Below are 17,477 nucleotides of genomic sequence, written 5' to 3' on the forward strand. Positions count from 1 at the left end.
TGAATTTACCATGGAATTTGAGTATGATGAGCTTGATGAGCTTGAAGAACAAGTCGAATGTGCCATGAGAATGGAATGTCTAATGGAGATGGAGCATGTCCTTAGCGAATCCTCAATGGAAGAAAGTGAGGTACAAATTCCAACTCTAAAACCTCTTCCCCCAAATTTGAAATATGCTTACCTTGATGAATCCAAAACTAAACCCGTGATTGTTAATGACAAACTTGATGAGAACCAATTGGAAAGTTTGCTTGATGTGTTGAAAGAACATGAAAAGGCTATAGGCTATAGTCTAGATGACCTTAAGGGGATAAGTCCCAATTTTTGCATGCATAGAATTCATCGAGAAGAGGACCATATGCCTACAATCCAATCCCAAAGGAGATTAAACCCCCACATGCAAGAAGTTGTAAAAGCGGAGGTTATGAAATTACTTGATGCGGGAATCATTTACCCTATATCGGATTCTTTGTAGGTTAGCCCCATTCAAGTGGTATCTAAGAAAGGAGGTACTGCGGTTGTAACAAATGATAAGAATAAGCTAATACCCACAAGGAAGATCACCGGTTGGCGTATGTGTATTGACTATCGTAAATTGAATTCCGCAACAAGAAAGGATCATTTCCCCCTACCATTCATTGACCAAATTCTTGAGAGGTTAGCCTCTAACAAATTCTTTCGCTACCTTGACGGGAATTCGGGATTCTTCCAAATCCCAATACACCCGGATGACCAACATAAGACCACCTTCACATGCCCCTACGGTACTTTTGCATATAGGAGAATGCCTTTTGGATTATGTAATGCCCCCGCTACTTTTCAAAGATGCATGATGAGTGTCTTCTCCGATTATCTAGAAACCATAATGGATTTTTTATGGATGATTTTAGCGTTTATGGGAAAGACTTTGACTCTTGCCTGCATAACCTTTCTCTTGTATTGCAAAAATGTGAAGATGTTAGTCTTGTTTTGAATTGGGAAAAGTGTCACTTTATGGTCAATGAAGGTATTGTTTTGGGGCATTTAATCTCGGAAAAGGGCATCGAAGCTGATAAAGCCAAGGTTGAGGTGATAGAGAAACTCCCACCTCCCGTGAATGTTATAGGGGTGAGAAGCTTTCTCGGTCATGCGGGTTTCTATCGCCGTTTCATAAAAGATTTCTCAAAAATCGCTTAACCCCTCACTCAAATTTTGCTTAAAGATGCCCAATTCCAATTCACTAATGAGTGTGTTGAAGCCTTTAATATAATTAAGGAAGCACTAATCTCGGCACCAATCATTCAACCACCAAATTGGGAACTACAATTTGAGATCATCTGTGATGCGAGTAACTACGCCGTTGGAGCGATTCTTGGCCAACGGGTAGGGAAGGCTTTGCATTCAATCTATTACATAAGCAAGACTCTTGATTCTGCACAAGTAAACTATGATACTACCGAGAAGGAACTCCTTGCCATTGTCTATGTATTAGACAAATTTCGTTCCTATTTGCTTGGATCAAAAGTGATTTTTTTCTCGGATCACCGTGATCTTCGACATCTTTTGATAAAGAAAGAGGCAAAACCAAGGTTGTTGAGATGGATTTTGCTACTCCAAGAATTTGATTTAGAGATAAGAGATAAGAGAGGGGCCGATAATGTGGTAGTGGATCACTTGTCAAGAATTCGATTTCATGATGATGAGGGAGAGACACCAATCAATGACTCTTTCCCCGATGATATTTTGATGGTCATTCATTCACAACTTGAGAAACACACCACACCGTGGTTCGCCGACTATGCTAATTATATTGTTGGAGGAGTTCTCCCTCCGAATTTGAACTACAACCAAAGGAATAGATTCTTGTTTGAAGTAAAGAGATACTTTTGGGATGATCCCAATCTTTACAAGGAATATAGTGATGGACTTTACCGAAGATGCATACCTCAATGGGAAGTTCAAGTTGTTTTAGAAGGATGTCATTCATCACCTTATGGTGGACACCATGGAGCACGAAGAACTATTGCTAAAGTCCTCCAATCGGGCTTCTTTTGGCCTACCATGTTTGAATATGCTAGAGAATTTATTCTCCATTGTGACCCTTGTCAAAGAACCAGAAACATTTCGTAGAGGAATGAGATGCCACAACGAGGAATATTAGAGGTAGAAATTTTCGATGTTTGGGGAACTGACTACCAAGGGCCGTTTGTGTCATCTAAGGGAAACAAGTACATTCTTGTAGCCGTTGATTATGTATCAAAGTGGGTAGAACCAATAGCTACTCCAACCGATGATGCCAATACGGTTACCAAACTTCTCAAGAAAATCATTTTTCCAAGGTCCGGAGTCCCTAGAGCAATCATAAGTGATGGAGGGACATATTTCCATGAAAAGTAACTCACATCCCTTTTGGCAAAGTATGGTGTTCAACATATAACCGGCTTGGGATACCATCCTCAAACAAGCGGTCAAGTTGAAGTTTCAAATAGAGAGATCAAGCAAATTCTTGAGAAGGTTGTTAACAAGACTCATAAGGATTGGAGCATGAAGCTTGATGATACTCTTTGGGCTTATAGGACTGCCTATAAGACCCCCATAGGAGCCTCCCCTTACAAGCTAGTCTATGGGAAAGCATGTCATTTGCCAATTGAGCTAGAATACAAAGCTTTTTGGGCAATCAAAGCTCTCAACCTTGATCTCAAGCTAAGTGGCCAAAAGAGGATAATGCAAATCCAAGCGTTGAAGGAATTTCGACTACAATCCTATGAGAATGCCAAGATCTACAAGGAAAGGACAAAGTTGCTTCTTGATAAGAGAATCAAGTAAAAGGCCTTGCACAAGGGAGACAAAGTCCTTCTATTTAACTCCCAATATCGACTCTTTTCCAGGAAGTTGAATTCTAGATGGATGGGTCCCTATGTGATTACCGAGGTAGGAAAATATGGAGACTTTGAGAAGTCGGAAGATGGAAACAAATTGAAAGTCAATGCCCAAAGGTTGAAATCATATTATGAAGAAGCATTCATTAGAGAAGTCAAGGTCATCCGCCCCGGGCCTCCTCCTCCATGAGAAGATCATCAAAGAGAGAGTTTGGTGGAGTCCTCTCCAAACCACCATTTGTAAATATACTAACTCTTCTCACTTGTATTTGTAACTTTATTGCATTTTCATAAGAAGCATGATTCTTGACATGAGAGTAGGTGAGGGAGGGTCACTAACCCTTTTTGATGAATGAAGGATTTTGAAATTCAAGTGTGGGGAAGCACTCTAATCAATTGAGGAAGAAGAAGACCAAAAAGGAAGAGATTCCCACCGGCAGACCTGAGCCCGTGAGAAAAACAGGCAACCCGAGCGTCCCAGTAAGAACCCGCTCGTCTTGGGCATGTATCCGAGCGTCCTTGATACTATCCGCTCGGCTTGGGGTACCTGGAAGTTGGAGAACATGTACTGACTATGTATCCGAGCATCCCTAGTAGAAGACGCTCATCTCAGGAAAAAGACGCTCGTCTCATTGAAAATCCGCGGGTCCTGGCTACTTCAAAATCTGGGATTTTACTCTGACTATGGATCCGAGCGTCCCGTGAGCAATCCGCTCGTCTTCTGAAGCTCTGCTCCGAGGGTCCCGTGCTCGATCCGCTCGTCTCCCTACCGTCCTACTCTTCTATTTTCTCGACAATTAAAACTCCTCCCCACCACACATTTCATGACACCTCATTCTTTCTTCCTTTATAAAACATAAAAGCCCCTCACATATAACCCACAACACATCAAAAGCATCCACTTATCTCTCTAATTCAAAAACCCCCCAAAACCTAGAGTTTTCAAAAATGACCCCAAATTACAAAGATTATCCTCATATTCAAAGCCAAATTCATGATCTATTTCAAGATGAGACCAACAAGGTCCTTACCTAAAGAAAGGAGGAGAGCTAGAGTGATTGGAATTTCCTCAACTTCCCACCTCAACACTCTAAGAAGAGAAAATGAAGAAGTTGTAGATCTCTCAAGACTCAATGAATTCTCAAATATTGAATTTGTTAATGATGTCCAAAGGCTTGTCTTTCATCGTTTACTCGGTAAGGACATTCTTCCCACTAAATTTGTTTGTCATGACACCTTGAGAAAACTTGGCATCTACGATCAAACCGAGGCATTATTTGAGCTATTTAGTCTTTCTTCTATGTTCAATATGCATGAGCTCACCTATAGGCTTTTGGTTCTTGAGTTTTTGAGCTTCCTAAAGATCTCCACTTTAAACAATACAATTTGTGTGCAATTCCGTCTTGAAATTAAACCCGGATGATGACATTAGTGGAATTTACAAGTGTGCTAGGTCTCGATGTTTCGCCTACCCGAACAGCTAGACCCCAAAACTACTCTATAGCACCTCTTTGGCGAGCTTTAACCGGTCGCGACTTCACTTACATCAAAGAATGCTCGGCCTCCTAAATTCAAAACCCCATCATTTGGTGCACCTATCGATTCCTCACCGGTACACTTCTAGCCCGCCGCGACCTCGCGGTCGTCAATGAACTCGACTTTGTTTTCATGGAGTCCTACCTTAGGATACAAGGGAGGAGTGGTTACCACTTTAATGCACCCCTAGTACTTCTCAAGAAATGGGCCAAGTTTAGAAATGGAGACGATGATGGCATGATACACATTGTTAATGGAGGGTTAGTAAGCAAGCTAGCAAAATAGTTCAACCCCAACTTCAACCACAACAATGCCTACACCCCTCTCCCCGGAAAACCAAGGATCGATGAAATGTTACTCTTACAACAACATCATTGGATAGCCCTTGAGGGCTTTGAAAAAAGGATAAAATGGATCATCAAATGGAGCACCCCTATATACCTTCCTATGGAAGGATTGACAAGGATTTCACCTAGAAGGGGCCCCCTCTTTCAAGTACCATCCTACCTCAGCCCGACAAATGCAAACCGGGCTAACCAAAACCAACCTCCTACTCCACCTCCGCAACAAGAAACCCAAGCAAATGACAATGAGAAAGTTGTAATCCCACCATACCCCTTCCAATAGCAACCTTACAATCACCTGAATCCCTTCATCCTCCCTAAGGATGATTTTGTCACGGGTATACTTCAAGACATGCATCTACGGCAATATGAGGCCAATGTGCACAACTACTATGCTTTGTATCCACAATTCCACCGATTGGCCCGACAAGGACACATTAGTGAGGAGGGAATGCTTCTCTCTTGGGCCCAAATGAATATCCTCTTTCCGAATTTGGAAAATGCCAATGGTGGAGGGCATGGTCAAGAAGAAGAAGAGGGTGAAAAATCGAGTGGTGGTGATACCGTGGAGTTAAATAGTGAGGGGGTGAATTCATGGACTTTTATGAGAGTGATGCATCTAGAGAACCTTGGGATAGTGACTTCTGAGGGGATGATGACAAACTTTGAGGAATACTTCATGAGCTAGATGGAGCGGGCACGAGGCACCCATCAAGGCCAAAGTGAAGTTTTTCTTATTCCCCCTCATTTCTTTTTCATGACAAGAATTTCATGCTTTGTTAACTTGTTTTATAGTTTATTGTTCCATTTTTGTGGTGTCCTTGTAAATGTGAAGGACTATTATTTCACCTTGGCAACATTAAGGTGCTAAATTAATTGTTCCCAACAAGAAAATCCAAAATGACAATTTTAGTTTCATGCATAACATTCTTGTGCATGAACTTTCCCAATTTTTGACATTAGCAATAGTGTCTCATTTGGTTTGGGGAAGTTCAAGCATATGAATTGGGAGTTAATTCAAATTATGCTCTCCAACCAAAAAAATATTCATGCATCATATAGTATAGTGTAGTTTGCATTCACTTGTGTATGTCATATAGTTTGCATTTAGTGTAGAAATCATGCATTTTCATATAGCTTGCATAATTTCCTATCGTATTGGCCATTGAGGACAATGCTCATACTAGTGTGGGGATGGGAAATTCTAACATAACTTTTAAAACAAAAATGATAAAAATTGAGAAATTTTAAAAAGTACAAAAACATGTCTTTTTATTTCATAATCATAAAAACCATAAAAATTTGAAAAATTGAAAAACCCAAAAACATGTTCATTTCCTTTATAGTGTAGTCTTGTGTATATATTGTGTTTGTCTATCCTTTTTCACATTGATCGACTACGCCACATCCGAGACATGAGGATATTGAAAACCTCATGGTATGGTCTTTCCAATCTCCTTTTTCCTCTTTATGTTAATGACTATGTGGCATTATTTTGATTGATGCGGTATAAACAATGTGATTATAGGATTGCATTTAGATTATTTGGCATACTAGTTGGTAGAAGCATATGCATTTGAATGTATAAATGTTAGTTGCATCATGGCATATAGTTGCATTTAGGAAAATTTTGTGAAAACATCTATTTGAGAAGCTTGACAAGGGTATATAAGGCCCTTGTAGATACTTTTTCTTTTTAAGACTTTGCTTGTTAGAATACTTGTAAAACACCCTAGGATGTGTCATACTAGTATCCTTTGACCCATGGATTAAGGCCTAGTCAAGAGTACCTTGTGGTTTGATAACTCCTTGGCTAGCATTTATTCCAAGGTGACCCTTGAAACCATGCAACCATCATCCATATGCTACCACATTTTGTCATCAAAAAGGGAATGGGCACAAAAATTGCTCAAAATTTGAGTTCAAGTATTGAAATGAAAGTTTGCAAAATGCATCAAAAAGAAAAGAGGAGTAACAAAAATGAAAACTCCTATGCTTCAAAAATAAGCACCCTCACTACAAATGGGGTGACTTTGAAAATGTTCAAAACAAAATGCAAGAAAAACATAAGATTGCCAAGTGTTGAAATTGCCAAACATCAAAGAAATGGCAAGGAAATGTTCTCAAAATGTCAAATGCCACAAATTAGGGGGAAAAACAACAACGAAAAAGCAAACTCCCATATGAAACTCAAATACTATTGATCCCTTTTCCATCGTATCCACTTTTGTGCATGGTAGAGAGGGGATGACCCTTCTTCTTGTCTAGGCAAAAAGGGGAATTCCGCGATCCTCCAGTGTTTCTAACACCATAGGGAGTCTACTCTTGACGAAGGCATTTAACGATTGAGGACAAAGGTACCCTAGCTTGACACAACTTTGAGGTTATTTATTGGTATCCTTCTAGGCTTAGTAGTTTGAAAAAACCGTATCTTTGATGGAATGTGTACCCTTAGATTGCTTCCCTTGTAGATAATTTATGCCACTTAGATGATGAAAGTGACTATTTATTTTTGTAGATGCATCCATTACTTGTTTTAGGTGCTTTAATGCTTGGATGTGTCGCCATTTTGGCAAGCCCTACCTTGCCTTGCAATAAGGCATCTTACCTCATGGTTGTCTTGTTGTGAGTTGAAGGGGCGGAGTGAGACCCGCTAACTGTCTCACATCGGCTATATTAGTAGGTTAGTTTGAATAAGGGTCCTAGTTTTTGTCACCTCTTTACTCGAGACGAGCAAAGGTTCGGTTTGGGGATGTTTGATGTGACTCATATTTGAGCACATTTAGTCCCCGAATTAACCTCGTTCCTATGCTTTATAGTGCATAATTAGGTCATTTACTTCTTTAGTTTCCCATTTTGCATATTCTCCGTGATTTTGTCCCATTGGTAGGATAGGAGTGCTAACCTTGCATTTACATGGCGAAATGGAGCTAAATTGATCACATCTAATGACCAAGCATCAAAGAGAAGACGATACTAGAAGGCCTATGTAGATAATAAAGTAAAATGGGCAATGACGAAAAGGTCCTTGCATCCCTGGAATGCTCCTCGCAGATTATGAAGGAAGAAAAGAAGAAAAGCAGTCTGCCGTGGGATCCGAGCGGATCACAGACGATCCGAGCGTCATCATCTTTCACCATCCGAGCGTCCCACAGCCAAGACACTCGTCTTGCAGCAAGAGGATCCGAGCGTCTTCCCTGACTATCCGCTCGGATCACAGCCCAGAGAGCCCGTGTCAATTCCCAAGACGCATGGATCATGGCGAGGCTAGCAAAACGGAGATGCTCATTTACTTCTAGAGGAGCATTTCCTCAACTTTTCTTAAGGACTTAATAGTCATTTAAGCCCTTAGTAACCCTAATCTTTGCACTTAATCTTTAGTATAAATACCCCATTGTACTACCTAGATTAAAAAGGAGGGGGGAATAAATTAGTAACCATCTCCTAATTAGATCTTAATCATCTCAAATTAGTTGTAATACAATTCATTAATATTAATCACATCTTAATCTCTTCTTAATTTCTCTATTGTTCATCATTTATTTTGGGTAATTAGAAGATTATTTGGGTTTATTTGGAGGATTGACAACCTCCCATCAATCATCAAGTACTTCTATTATTCTTTGCTTTATTATTTGGAATCATCTTCATAGGTATAATTCTCTCTTAACCTTGTTTAATTATTGTTAATCTCTTTCATTTATTCATCATATTTTGCTTTGCTAGTATGATTGACAACCTTGTTAGCATGTTAAACTTGATAATGAGTGAGTAGTTTCCTTAACTAGGGTTAATGGGGAATTAGGGAAATCAACATGGGGAATGATTCATGCTTAATCTAATATGTTTCATAATTTATCTGCTTGCTTGTTGTGATTTCAACTTATGCACATGTTATGTTTGATGAAATACGAGCCTATGAATCCTTTCATTTTTTACCCATCACCTATCCTTTCAATGAGGCTTGTAAGCTTATACACCAACTCGAGCCCCATTAGACCATGTATATAGTTGAATAAGAAGGATTAAGTTGACTTTTAGGTGTTGTACAATCTAATCGACTCGATCCCATCACAACAATAATTGCTTGCTTATAATTTGAGAATATGTTTGTATGATCAAGTCCCATGAATCCCCTATGAACCCATGACACCCTAGTGCTTTTAATCAATTGTTCACATCTCATTTTAATCACCTTGCTGGTTTGTATTACTTTGCTTTTATATTGTTGATTAGTTTAGTTGATCTTCTATGTCAACCCAAATTGTGATACCCTAAGACGCGACCGATTACAATTAAAAATCTTACATCAATACCAGTCCCTTGGGATCTGATCTTTACTTGCCTCTTGGCTAAGAGTAATTTTTGAAGTTATAAATATTATTTTGGTTAGGTAGCTTTTAACGACGAAGTTTGAACCGATACCACTTCTCAACGCCCCAAACCTTGTTACCCATGTCATTTTAAAAACTTTTCAATCTCACTGTTATTTCTCTCACATCGATCATCATTCTTTCTCTCTCCCTTCGATCTTCACATTTCCCATGCTTCTCAAATTTGCTTCTTAATGTCCGGCTGAGCTAATTCATCAAAGATCTGACAATTGGCAATTTTGCTCCTCAAATTCTCTTCAATCGCCATAACTGAAGATTAATCCTGCAAATCTAGGTAATATTCTTATCAAATTAATAACAATTATAGTCCATTCTTACCCTAATTTGTTCATACTTTTAATTTTTTCGGATGTATTGTGCTTTTGACCCTATTTTCTATTATTTCCACCAGTTTAAGATAATTATGTAATTTTAGTGAGAATTATCTTTGTCTCTAATGTTACTTAGAATAGGATACGAATTCATGTTTTTATGTAATTAATGACAATCGTAGTCTATTGTTTTGTTATTTGTTCATGTATGTAATTTTTACGAAGATTAGCGCATAAATCAGGATTTTCATCAATTTGTGTTGCTCATTAGAGCTTTCTTGTTCGTAGGATAGACTTTCCTAGGTACAAGACTCAGAGTTTTTGCCACTTCCTATAATTGAAAGAGTTTTTGCACTGCATATAACGCTTATGACCTTATACTTGAATGACTTGATGGTAGGTATAGGACTAGAATAGCATGCAAATAAATTGTTTGTGTTGATTTCTTTATTTAGAATCCAAACCTAATTTTGTGTTACATTATTAGTATGAACGGGTTAGAATTTGAGATGACATTTCATGGTTTTGAATATTCTGTTAAAGCAGCAAGAGTCAATAAAGGAACTGAGCGTTTGAGCAAAGGTGGTCGACAATTTGTACCTATGCTTAACTCGTGTATTTAGAGTCTGTTCATATATGAACTAGTGTGAATTTTAAATTTGCTATCACGATATCAGCCTATTAATGTACAAGTACATTTGTGTGACATCATAAAGTTTAGAACTGCTTAGTTGTTTAACCAAATAGTACCTTCTTTCTCACATATACACCTAACTTCATGACCGCCACTGCATTTTGTTAAACCATTCAGGAGAACCGTCTCAAATAAATTACTTAAGATTCGCGGCGTCGAGTATTCGAGTAAATTCAAGAACTATTAAAAATTTAAGTTAGAGAGTTTCATTATCACCATTTCACGAGCGTATATTATATAGTCTCTTTAAAAGGGTTCACTCTTCCCCTTTTAGGATGTCTTTTTGTCTTTAGGTGCATGATAAGAAGTTGTATGTGCATTAAAAAGTTCTTTAGGTACATCATTCTAGTTTCAGCCATCCCTTTGAAAGGGTTCACTCTGACCCCTTTAGGGCGTCTTTTTGTTCAGCCGCCTTTCAAATAACTTCTCCGAAAAAGGGTTTAGGGTAGGCTACATGATTGGCTAATCTTACCCTAAACTCTTTTTTCGGTTTACTTAAGGACAATTTTCACACCCTAACTTAAATCCATTACCATCATAAGGGAAAGGGTTTAACTGGAATTTCATGTAATTGGATCTTGCCATTAGAATGCATGCTAGGGTATGAAAAACAGGTTAAGTAATTGCTCAAAGCGGATGTTAGTATAGCGTTCACCTCAATTATACTTTCCAATATCTTGTAATGAGAATTTATATACTAGTGTATCCTCTTTTAAAGCATATAAATCAGTGCAAGAGGTTGTACATGCATAGTTACATCATATTGGGAGTCGATTAATATATATAACCCAGTTTATAGGCAATATTGTGAGTTGCTGTTAGTTTGTCCATCCTTCCCATGTTCAAAACTCTAGTCCCTTCACTAATTCCACTTTCTTTCATCACTTGCATCTAAACTTACGATAGTCTACCATTTTACAATATACCACCATGATCAACCATACTTAAATCTTGTCAACCATAAAACCCTATTTTCTTGACCGCCTTCAAATCCTTATCATCAGTTATGATTTGGTATATCGTCATTGACCAAGCAAGACTGAGAAAGTGAGCTTATTTAGTGGGGTAGATTGAGAAATTGGGCTGCAGCGGGAGAAGGTAAAGAAGTGAGGGTTGAGGGTTGAGGGAGAAAGGAAATGGAGGGGTATGGAAGGTGTGGATTATATTCAATGACTTGGTTATGACATGAGCGTGGTCCATAGTGACTGTGAGTATGAGTAGGTAGTAGGTTGGTCCTTGGTTAAATAAGATTATATGTACATCAAATAAGGTTCTATGTGCATGAAATAAGGTTCTATGTTCATTAAAAAGTTCTTAAATTGCATTAGTTGGTTATATTAAAATACTAATTACTGTTGGTTAATTAAGGACATTAATTTTATTAGTGCATGAAATAAGATTATATGTGCGTGAAATAAGGATCTATATGCATTAAATAAGTGGGCATGAAATAATGTTGTATGTGCATGAAATAAGGTTGTATGTGCATAAAATAAGGTTCTATATGAATGAAATAAAGTTCTATATGCATTAAAAAGTTTTTCAGTTGCATTAGATTAAGAAAATTAATTTTATATGGGCATGAAGTAAGATTATATGTGCATGAAATAAGATTATATGTGCATAAAATAAGGTTCCATGTGCATCAAATAAGGGAAGTGTATCTATTACATATCTTACTAATATGTGAGAAACATTTCAATGTACTTATGTCAGTTATTTAGGCAGCCATAATCATATGATATGCCCGTTATTTCATACTCATATTTGTTTAGCGTATTTTAAAGTCTATTAGCTCAATGGTAGAGCAATGTGCAAATTTTGCATAAAGATATGGGTTCGAGTCCCATATAGGCTATTAAATCGCAAATCCAATGATAGGAACCTGTTATGATGCACGCAATACAGCACAATTATTTAGGAGGATATCATCACATTCGGGCAATGGCGCGCAGACCATGATCAGACTCAAGCGAGCAACAACAATGGCAATGAGTCAGTGTAATAGCTTTGTAATTACCAAAAGTTTAATACAAGCATTTAAAGACTAGCATATATACTAAAACTATTACCATACATGCCATACTTGAATTAAATTGGATTACCAATTACACTATTTTTCATTTATAAAGTAAAAGAAAGATTTGGTATTTCATAGCCAATATGGGAGTCGAACCCACATCTTGTGCATTGCACAATGCTCTCTCATTTGAGCTAATTGACTTTCAAAATAAGTAACAAGTAAAACGTAAATATTCATAAGGTAAAAACAACAATGATTTCATGATGATATTATAAACTGGCAACTGTGAGTCTAGCTGAGAGCTCGAAGTCTGCTGAGCTTAGGGCTTTTAACCTAGATAAAGAGTTGTCAACAATTACAAAGCACCAGTCAACGGATGATGAAGGATGGACGGAAGTTCACAGGAAGCGAGGACAACCTTCTACTACCACGAACAATGGTACAATTCCCCAACTTACAATTGATTTAGTGGATGTGCAACATGAATTGGACTTCTGGTCAACGGCTGTCTTCTATTAAGTTCTAGGAGCGAATCCTCCAGCTTCTGTCTTGGATGGGTTTGTGAGAAGGGTATGGAAGCAGTTCTCAATTGATAAGGTATCTTTCTTAATGAATGGTATATGTCTGATACGATTTCTGAAACCTGAAGATAAGGAGACTGTGCTTCAATCTGGTCCATTATTTTTTGATAACAAACCTTTTATCATTAATGATTGGAAACCGGATTCTAATTTGCGTAAGGAAAAACCTGATCATGTTGTTGTTTGGGTTAGACTGTATGACCTGGATTTTAAGTATTGGGGAGCAGCTTTACCTAAAATTATTGGTCTTATTGGGAACCCCCTCCGGTGTGACCGTGCAACTAAAGAAAGAGAGTTTCTAAGGTTTGCAAGGTACATGGTAGAGGTCAAGTTAGGTCAGCATCTGCCTGATGCGGTGGAGTTTATTGATGAGAAAGGAGTTGTGCAGGTACAGAAAGTCCATTATGAGTGGAAACCACTTGCGTGTACTAAATGTCATGGAGTGGGTCATGACATAGATATGTGCAAGAAAGCTGATGGGGTTAAGAAAACTGTCTTTATGAAGGTGTGGAGGCCAAAAGTGGTCCCGGTGCAGCCTGTACAAACTACTGCACAGGTGCATCAGCATCAGAGGAAGGCTAGTGTTGAGGGACCTTTACCAACTCTTGACCCTGCTTCTGTGGTGACACTTATGCCTTATCAGGGTACGATGCTTAATTCTATTACTCCATCTAGATTTTTGCAGAAAAGAGGTACATGATGTGTTCAGAGTGGCCCTTCCTTCTTGGAAGCTGTCAACAATTCTCTAAGGAGGAACATTCTGAACAATCTTGGGAAGGGGAGATTTTCCTTAAACAGTCAAAATGGGTAGTGTAGGCTTTTGGAATGTTAGACCCTTAATAAAGTGAATAAGCAAGGAGATGTTAGAAGATTCTTGCACCTTAATAATGTAGGGTTTTTTGGTTTAATTGAGACTAGAGTTAGAGCTATTAATGTCAATAAAGTTCAACAAAATTTAGGGTTTAAGTGGCATTTCATAGTGAATAATGATATCAAGGGTAAGGGGAGAATTTGGGTGTTATGGGATCCTTACCAATTTGCAGTAGTGGAGATTGGAATGGAGCTTCAAGTTATACACCTAAAAGTAACTCATTTGCCTTCTGGTTTTACTTGGGTAAACTCTATGATCTATGGGTGTAATAAAGACCATGAGAGGAAAGAATTATGGTCTTCTCTCATACAGCTTAAAACAGGTCTGACTGATCCCTGGCTCATCATGGGGGATTCTAATAATGTGCTACATTATAATGAGCCTATTCGATCTCCTGTTTCTATGGCTGAAGTTAGGGAGTTTCAGGATTGTGTGGATAGATGTGGTCTATATGATCTTGTGACTACTGGAGCTTTTTTTAATTGGAACAACTAACAGGATGGCAGTGCTAGAGTTTTCAGCCGTATTGATAGAGTCATGGCTAATGATATGTGGATTCTCAATGGACCTTCTGGAGCTATTAATTTTTTACCTGAAGGTTTGTTTGTTCATAGCCCATGTCTTGTTGAACTGTGGAATGACTGTACTAGGAGGAAAGCTAGCTTCAACTATTTCAACATGTGGGGTAAGGATGATAATTTCTTGAGTATTTTACAACAAATTTGGGACAAGCAGGTAAGGGGTTATATGCTCTTCCAAGTTGTGAAAAAATTGAAATATTTGAAGGCACCTTTGAAAACATTGAACAAGGAAGGGTATGGAGATATTCTCAATTCTGCTCAGGTGGCTAGCATGGTCTTAGCAGAGGTCCAATCCAGGCTACACCAGACTCCCACTGATTCTCTTGTGCAAGCTGAGGAGAGAATAGCTGCTAAAGCTTGTCATGACATTGAGACTACTAGGAATATTTTCTTAGCTCAGAAAGCCAAAGTTATGTGGATGAACTGTGCTGATGAGAATGCTCATTATTTTCACAGCCATATCAAGGCCAGAAGATCACTCAACAAGATTCTAAGTGTCAAGGATAAGACTGGCCAGGTTTGTGCTGAGACTGACACCATTCAGCAGGCTTTCCTTGATTATTATGAAGAATTGTTGGCACTTCTAAGCCTGTTACTAGAGTTTTTTATGATGTTGTAAGACATGGGAAAGTGGTTTCACAGGCCCAGGCATTGGATATGTGTAGAATTGTCTCAAAGGAGGAAACAAAACTTGCTTTATTTTCCATCCCTATTGAGAAAGCTCCTGGCACAGATGGCTTCTCATCTGGTTTCTTTAAGGATTCTTTCAGTGTCATTGGTGAGGATGTGTGTACTGGAGTCCAAGAGTTCTTCAGTAATGGGAAACTTTTGCAGCAGATTAATGTAACTGTTCTCACCTTGATTCCTAAAAAGGATTCACCTGGTTCTGTTCTTGATTTCAGGCCCATTGCTTGTTGCAGTGTGCTTTACAAGTGTATCTCCAAAGTTATATACAATAGGCTGTCTCCTACTCTTGCTAATATTGTGAGCCTTAACCAAAGTGCTTTTATTCATGGGAGGGATATTGTTGATAATATTATGATTTGCCAAGATTTGGTTAGGCTTTACAATAGGAAAAATTGTTCTCCTAGGCTTTTGATGAAGATTGATTTGAGGAAGGCTTATGATTCAATAGAGTGGGAATTTGTTGAAGACATGCTCTGTGCTCTAAAATTTCCTTGTCAAATGGTGAATTGGATCATGCAGTGTGTTTCTTCTCCTACTTACTCTATTTCTTTAAATGAGGCACAGTTTGGTTATTTCAAAGGTAGAAGGGGGCTTAGACAAGCTGACCCAATGTCTCCTTTACTTTTCACCCTGTGTATGGAGTATCTTACTAGGATACTTGCTGTGGTTACTAAGAGATCTGATTTCAAGTTTCACCCTATGTGCAAAGCTATAGGCTTGTGTCATTTAGCTTTTGCTGATGACCCGCTGCTCTTCTGTAGGGGGATAGGAGTTCTGTCAAGGTTCTTATAAGAGCCTTCCTAACTTTCTCAGAAGCATCAGGGTTAGCTATGAATCAGGAGAAATCTGAAATTTATATGAATGGTGTTCCTCCATTGGAAGCAGAAGCTATATTACATTTATCTGGTTTCCAGGTGGGGCATTTCCCTTTTAAGTACCTTGGGATTCCCATTTCTTATAAAAAGATCTCCAATGCTGAGTGCAATATTTTAGTGGACAGAATTGTGACTAGAATCAGGAGTTGGGGGGCCAAAAAGCTTAGCTATGCTGCGAGATTAGTATTGGTGAGATCAGTGCTATCCCAGATGCATAGTTATTGGGCAAGGATTTTTCTGTTGCCCAAAGGGATAATCAGCAGGGTGGATGCAGTGTGTAGGAATTATTTGTGGTCTCGGACTGATGATTTTCACAGAATTCCAGCTGTGGCTTGGGATACCTGCTGTTTACCTAAAGATAGAGGAGGATTGGGTATTTTGCATTGCCTCTTATGGAACCTTGTTGTGATAGGCAAGTTCTCATGGTGGATAGCACAAAAGAAGGACAGTCTCTGGGTGAAGTGGGTTCACCACATTTATATGAAACAATCTGACTGGTAGTCTAATCACCCCTCTATTAATTCCAGCTGGACCTGGCGCCAGATCTGTAAAGCAAGAGATGCTCTTTGCTCTGGTTTCAGTCTCAATGGTTGGTTGAACGAAGATTACTCCACTCATGGTGTGTATATTTGGTTGATTAGGGAGCATGTAACAGTGAACTGGATGCCACTGGTTTGGAACAGACTGTGCTTGCCTAAGGTTAACTTCATATGCTGGCTCTATGTGCTTAACAGGTTCATGACTAAGGAACGGTTGGTGAGATATGGAGTTATAAGTTCTGACCTGTGTGACCTGTGTGGCACTGCTCAGGAAACTCATTATCATCTGTTCTTTGACTGTAGCTACAGTCAGAGATGCCTGCTTTTGCTGAAACAATGGTTAGCTATAGACTGGAATGGGGACTTGACAATATGGATTTTATCTTGGAGATGTCGCACTTTACTAAGGAAAAAAGTAATTATGGCTGCATTGGCTACCTTGATATACCACATTTGGCAGAATAGGAACACATCACGGCATGAGGGACTCGTGCAGTATCCTGCTGCTGTCCTGAGATGGATTAAGGCTTATCTTAAGGGGAGATTCTTGCAAGTTAAGGAGAGTACCAGGCTTAGCAGTTCTTGGATTGATAACGAAGATCTTGCTTGAGTTGAGCTATCTATATTGGTGGTATAATGTATGAAAAGGCTTTGTAAGGTGTACTATCTTTTAATTAATGAGAATTCACATTTCACCCAAAAAAAGATATTATAAACTGAAAAGTTCCTTCACCTCTCTACTGAGGAACAAGGTGAGAGAACTATTGATGCTTTTCTCAATGAATCTAAATAGTTCTTATAAAGGCTCCAGAGTAAAAAGGTTATAAAGGTATGAGAGGTCATTTAATCTATGACAAGTAATTTCATCATAATTTTAATAGCCCGTTCATATGTTTTAAAAGTCGAGCAGATGTGCTACATTTATATCGCAGACACATATGGTCAGGTTGTCAACACTGATAAAGAAGCATCAAAGAATTAAACCATGTCGAGGTCATGTAAATAAGAGTGGCTGCCGCCTCATGCTCACCAATGCCTTGTCTAATCCACATAATTCTTTGACTACTCAAGCCTCATTTGATTTAAGTTGCAGTAGACTCTTAATTGCAACGAGTGCCTGTAGGACAATCGTATGATGCTAAAGTTACAATTTAGAGCTGATGATAGTATTATTTGTTGGCTC

General features: G+C 38.6%; 1 protein-coding gene across 1 annotated transcript; it reads left to right on the forward strand.

The window, feature by feature from the left end:
* The first annotated feature begins 12,122 nt into the window (after window positions 1-12,122).
* LOC141614073 (uncharacterized) lies at window positions 12,123-16,904 on the forward strand. Its single transcript, XM_074432829.1, has 8 exons — window positions 12,123-12,138; window positions 12,456-12,599; window positions 12,687-13,433; window positions 13,635-14,023; window positions 14,111-14,710; window positions 14,836-15,546; window positions 15,642-16,252; window positions 16,337-16,904. The coding sequence occupies exons 1-8, from the start codon at window positions 12,123-12,125 to the stop codon at window positions 16,902-16,904; spliced, it is 3,786 nt and encodes a 1,261-aa protein (XP_074288930.1).
* The last annotated feature ends 573 nt before the right edge of the window (window positions 16,905-17,477 follow it).

This window comes from Silene latifolia, chromosome 11 (assembly GCF_048544455.1).
Source record: "Silene latifolia isolate original U9 population chromosome 11, ASM4854445v1, whole genome shotgun sequence".
Taxonomy (NCBI): Eukaryota; Viridiplantae; Streptophyta; class Magnoliopsida; order Caryophyllales; family Caryophyllaceae; genus Silene; species Silene latifolia.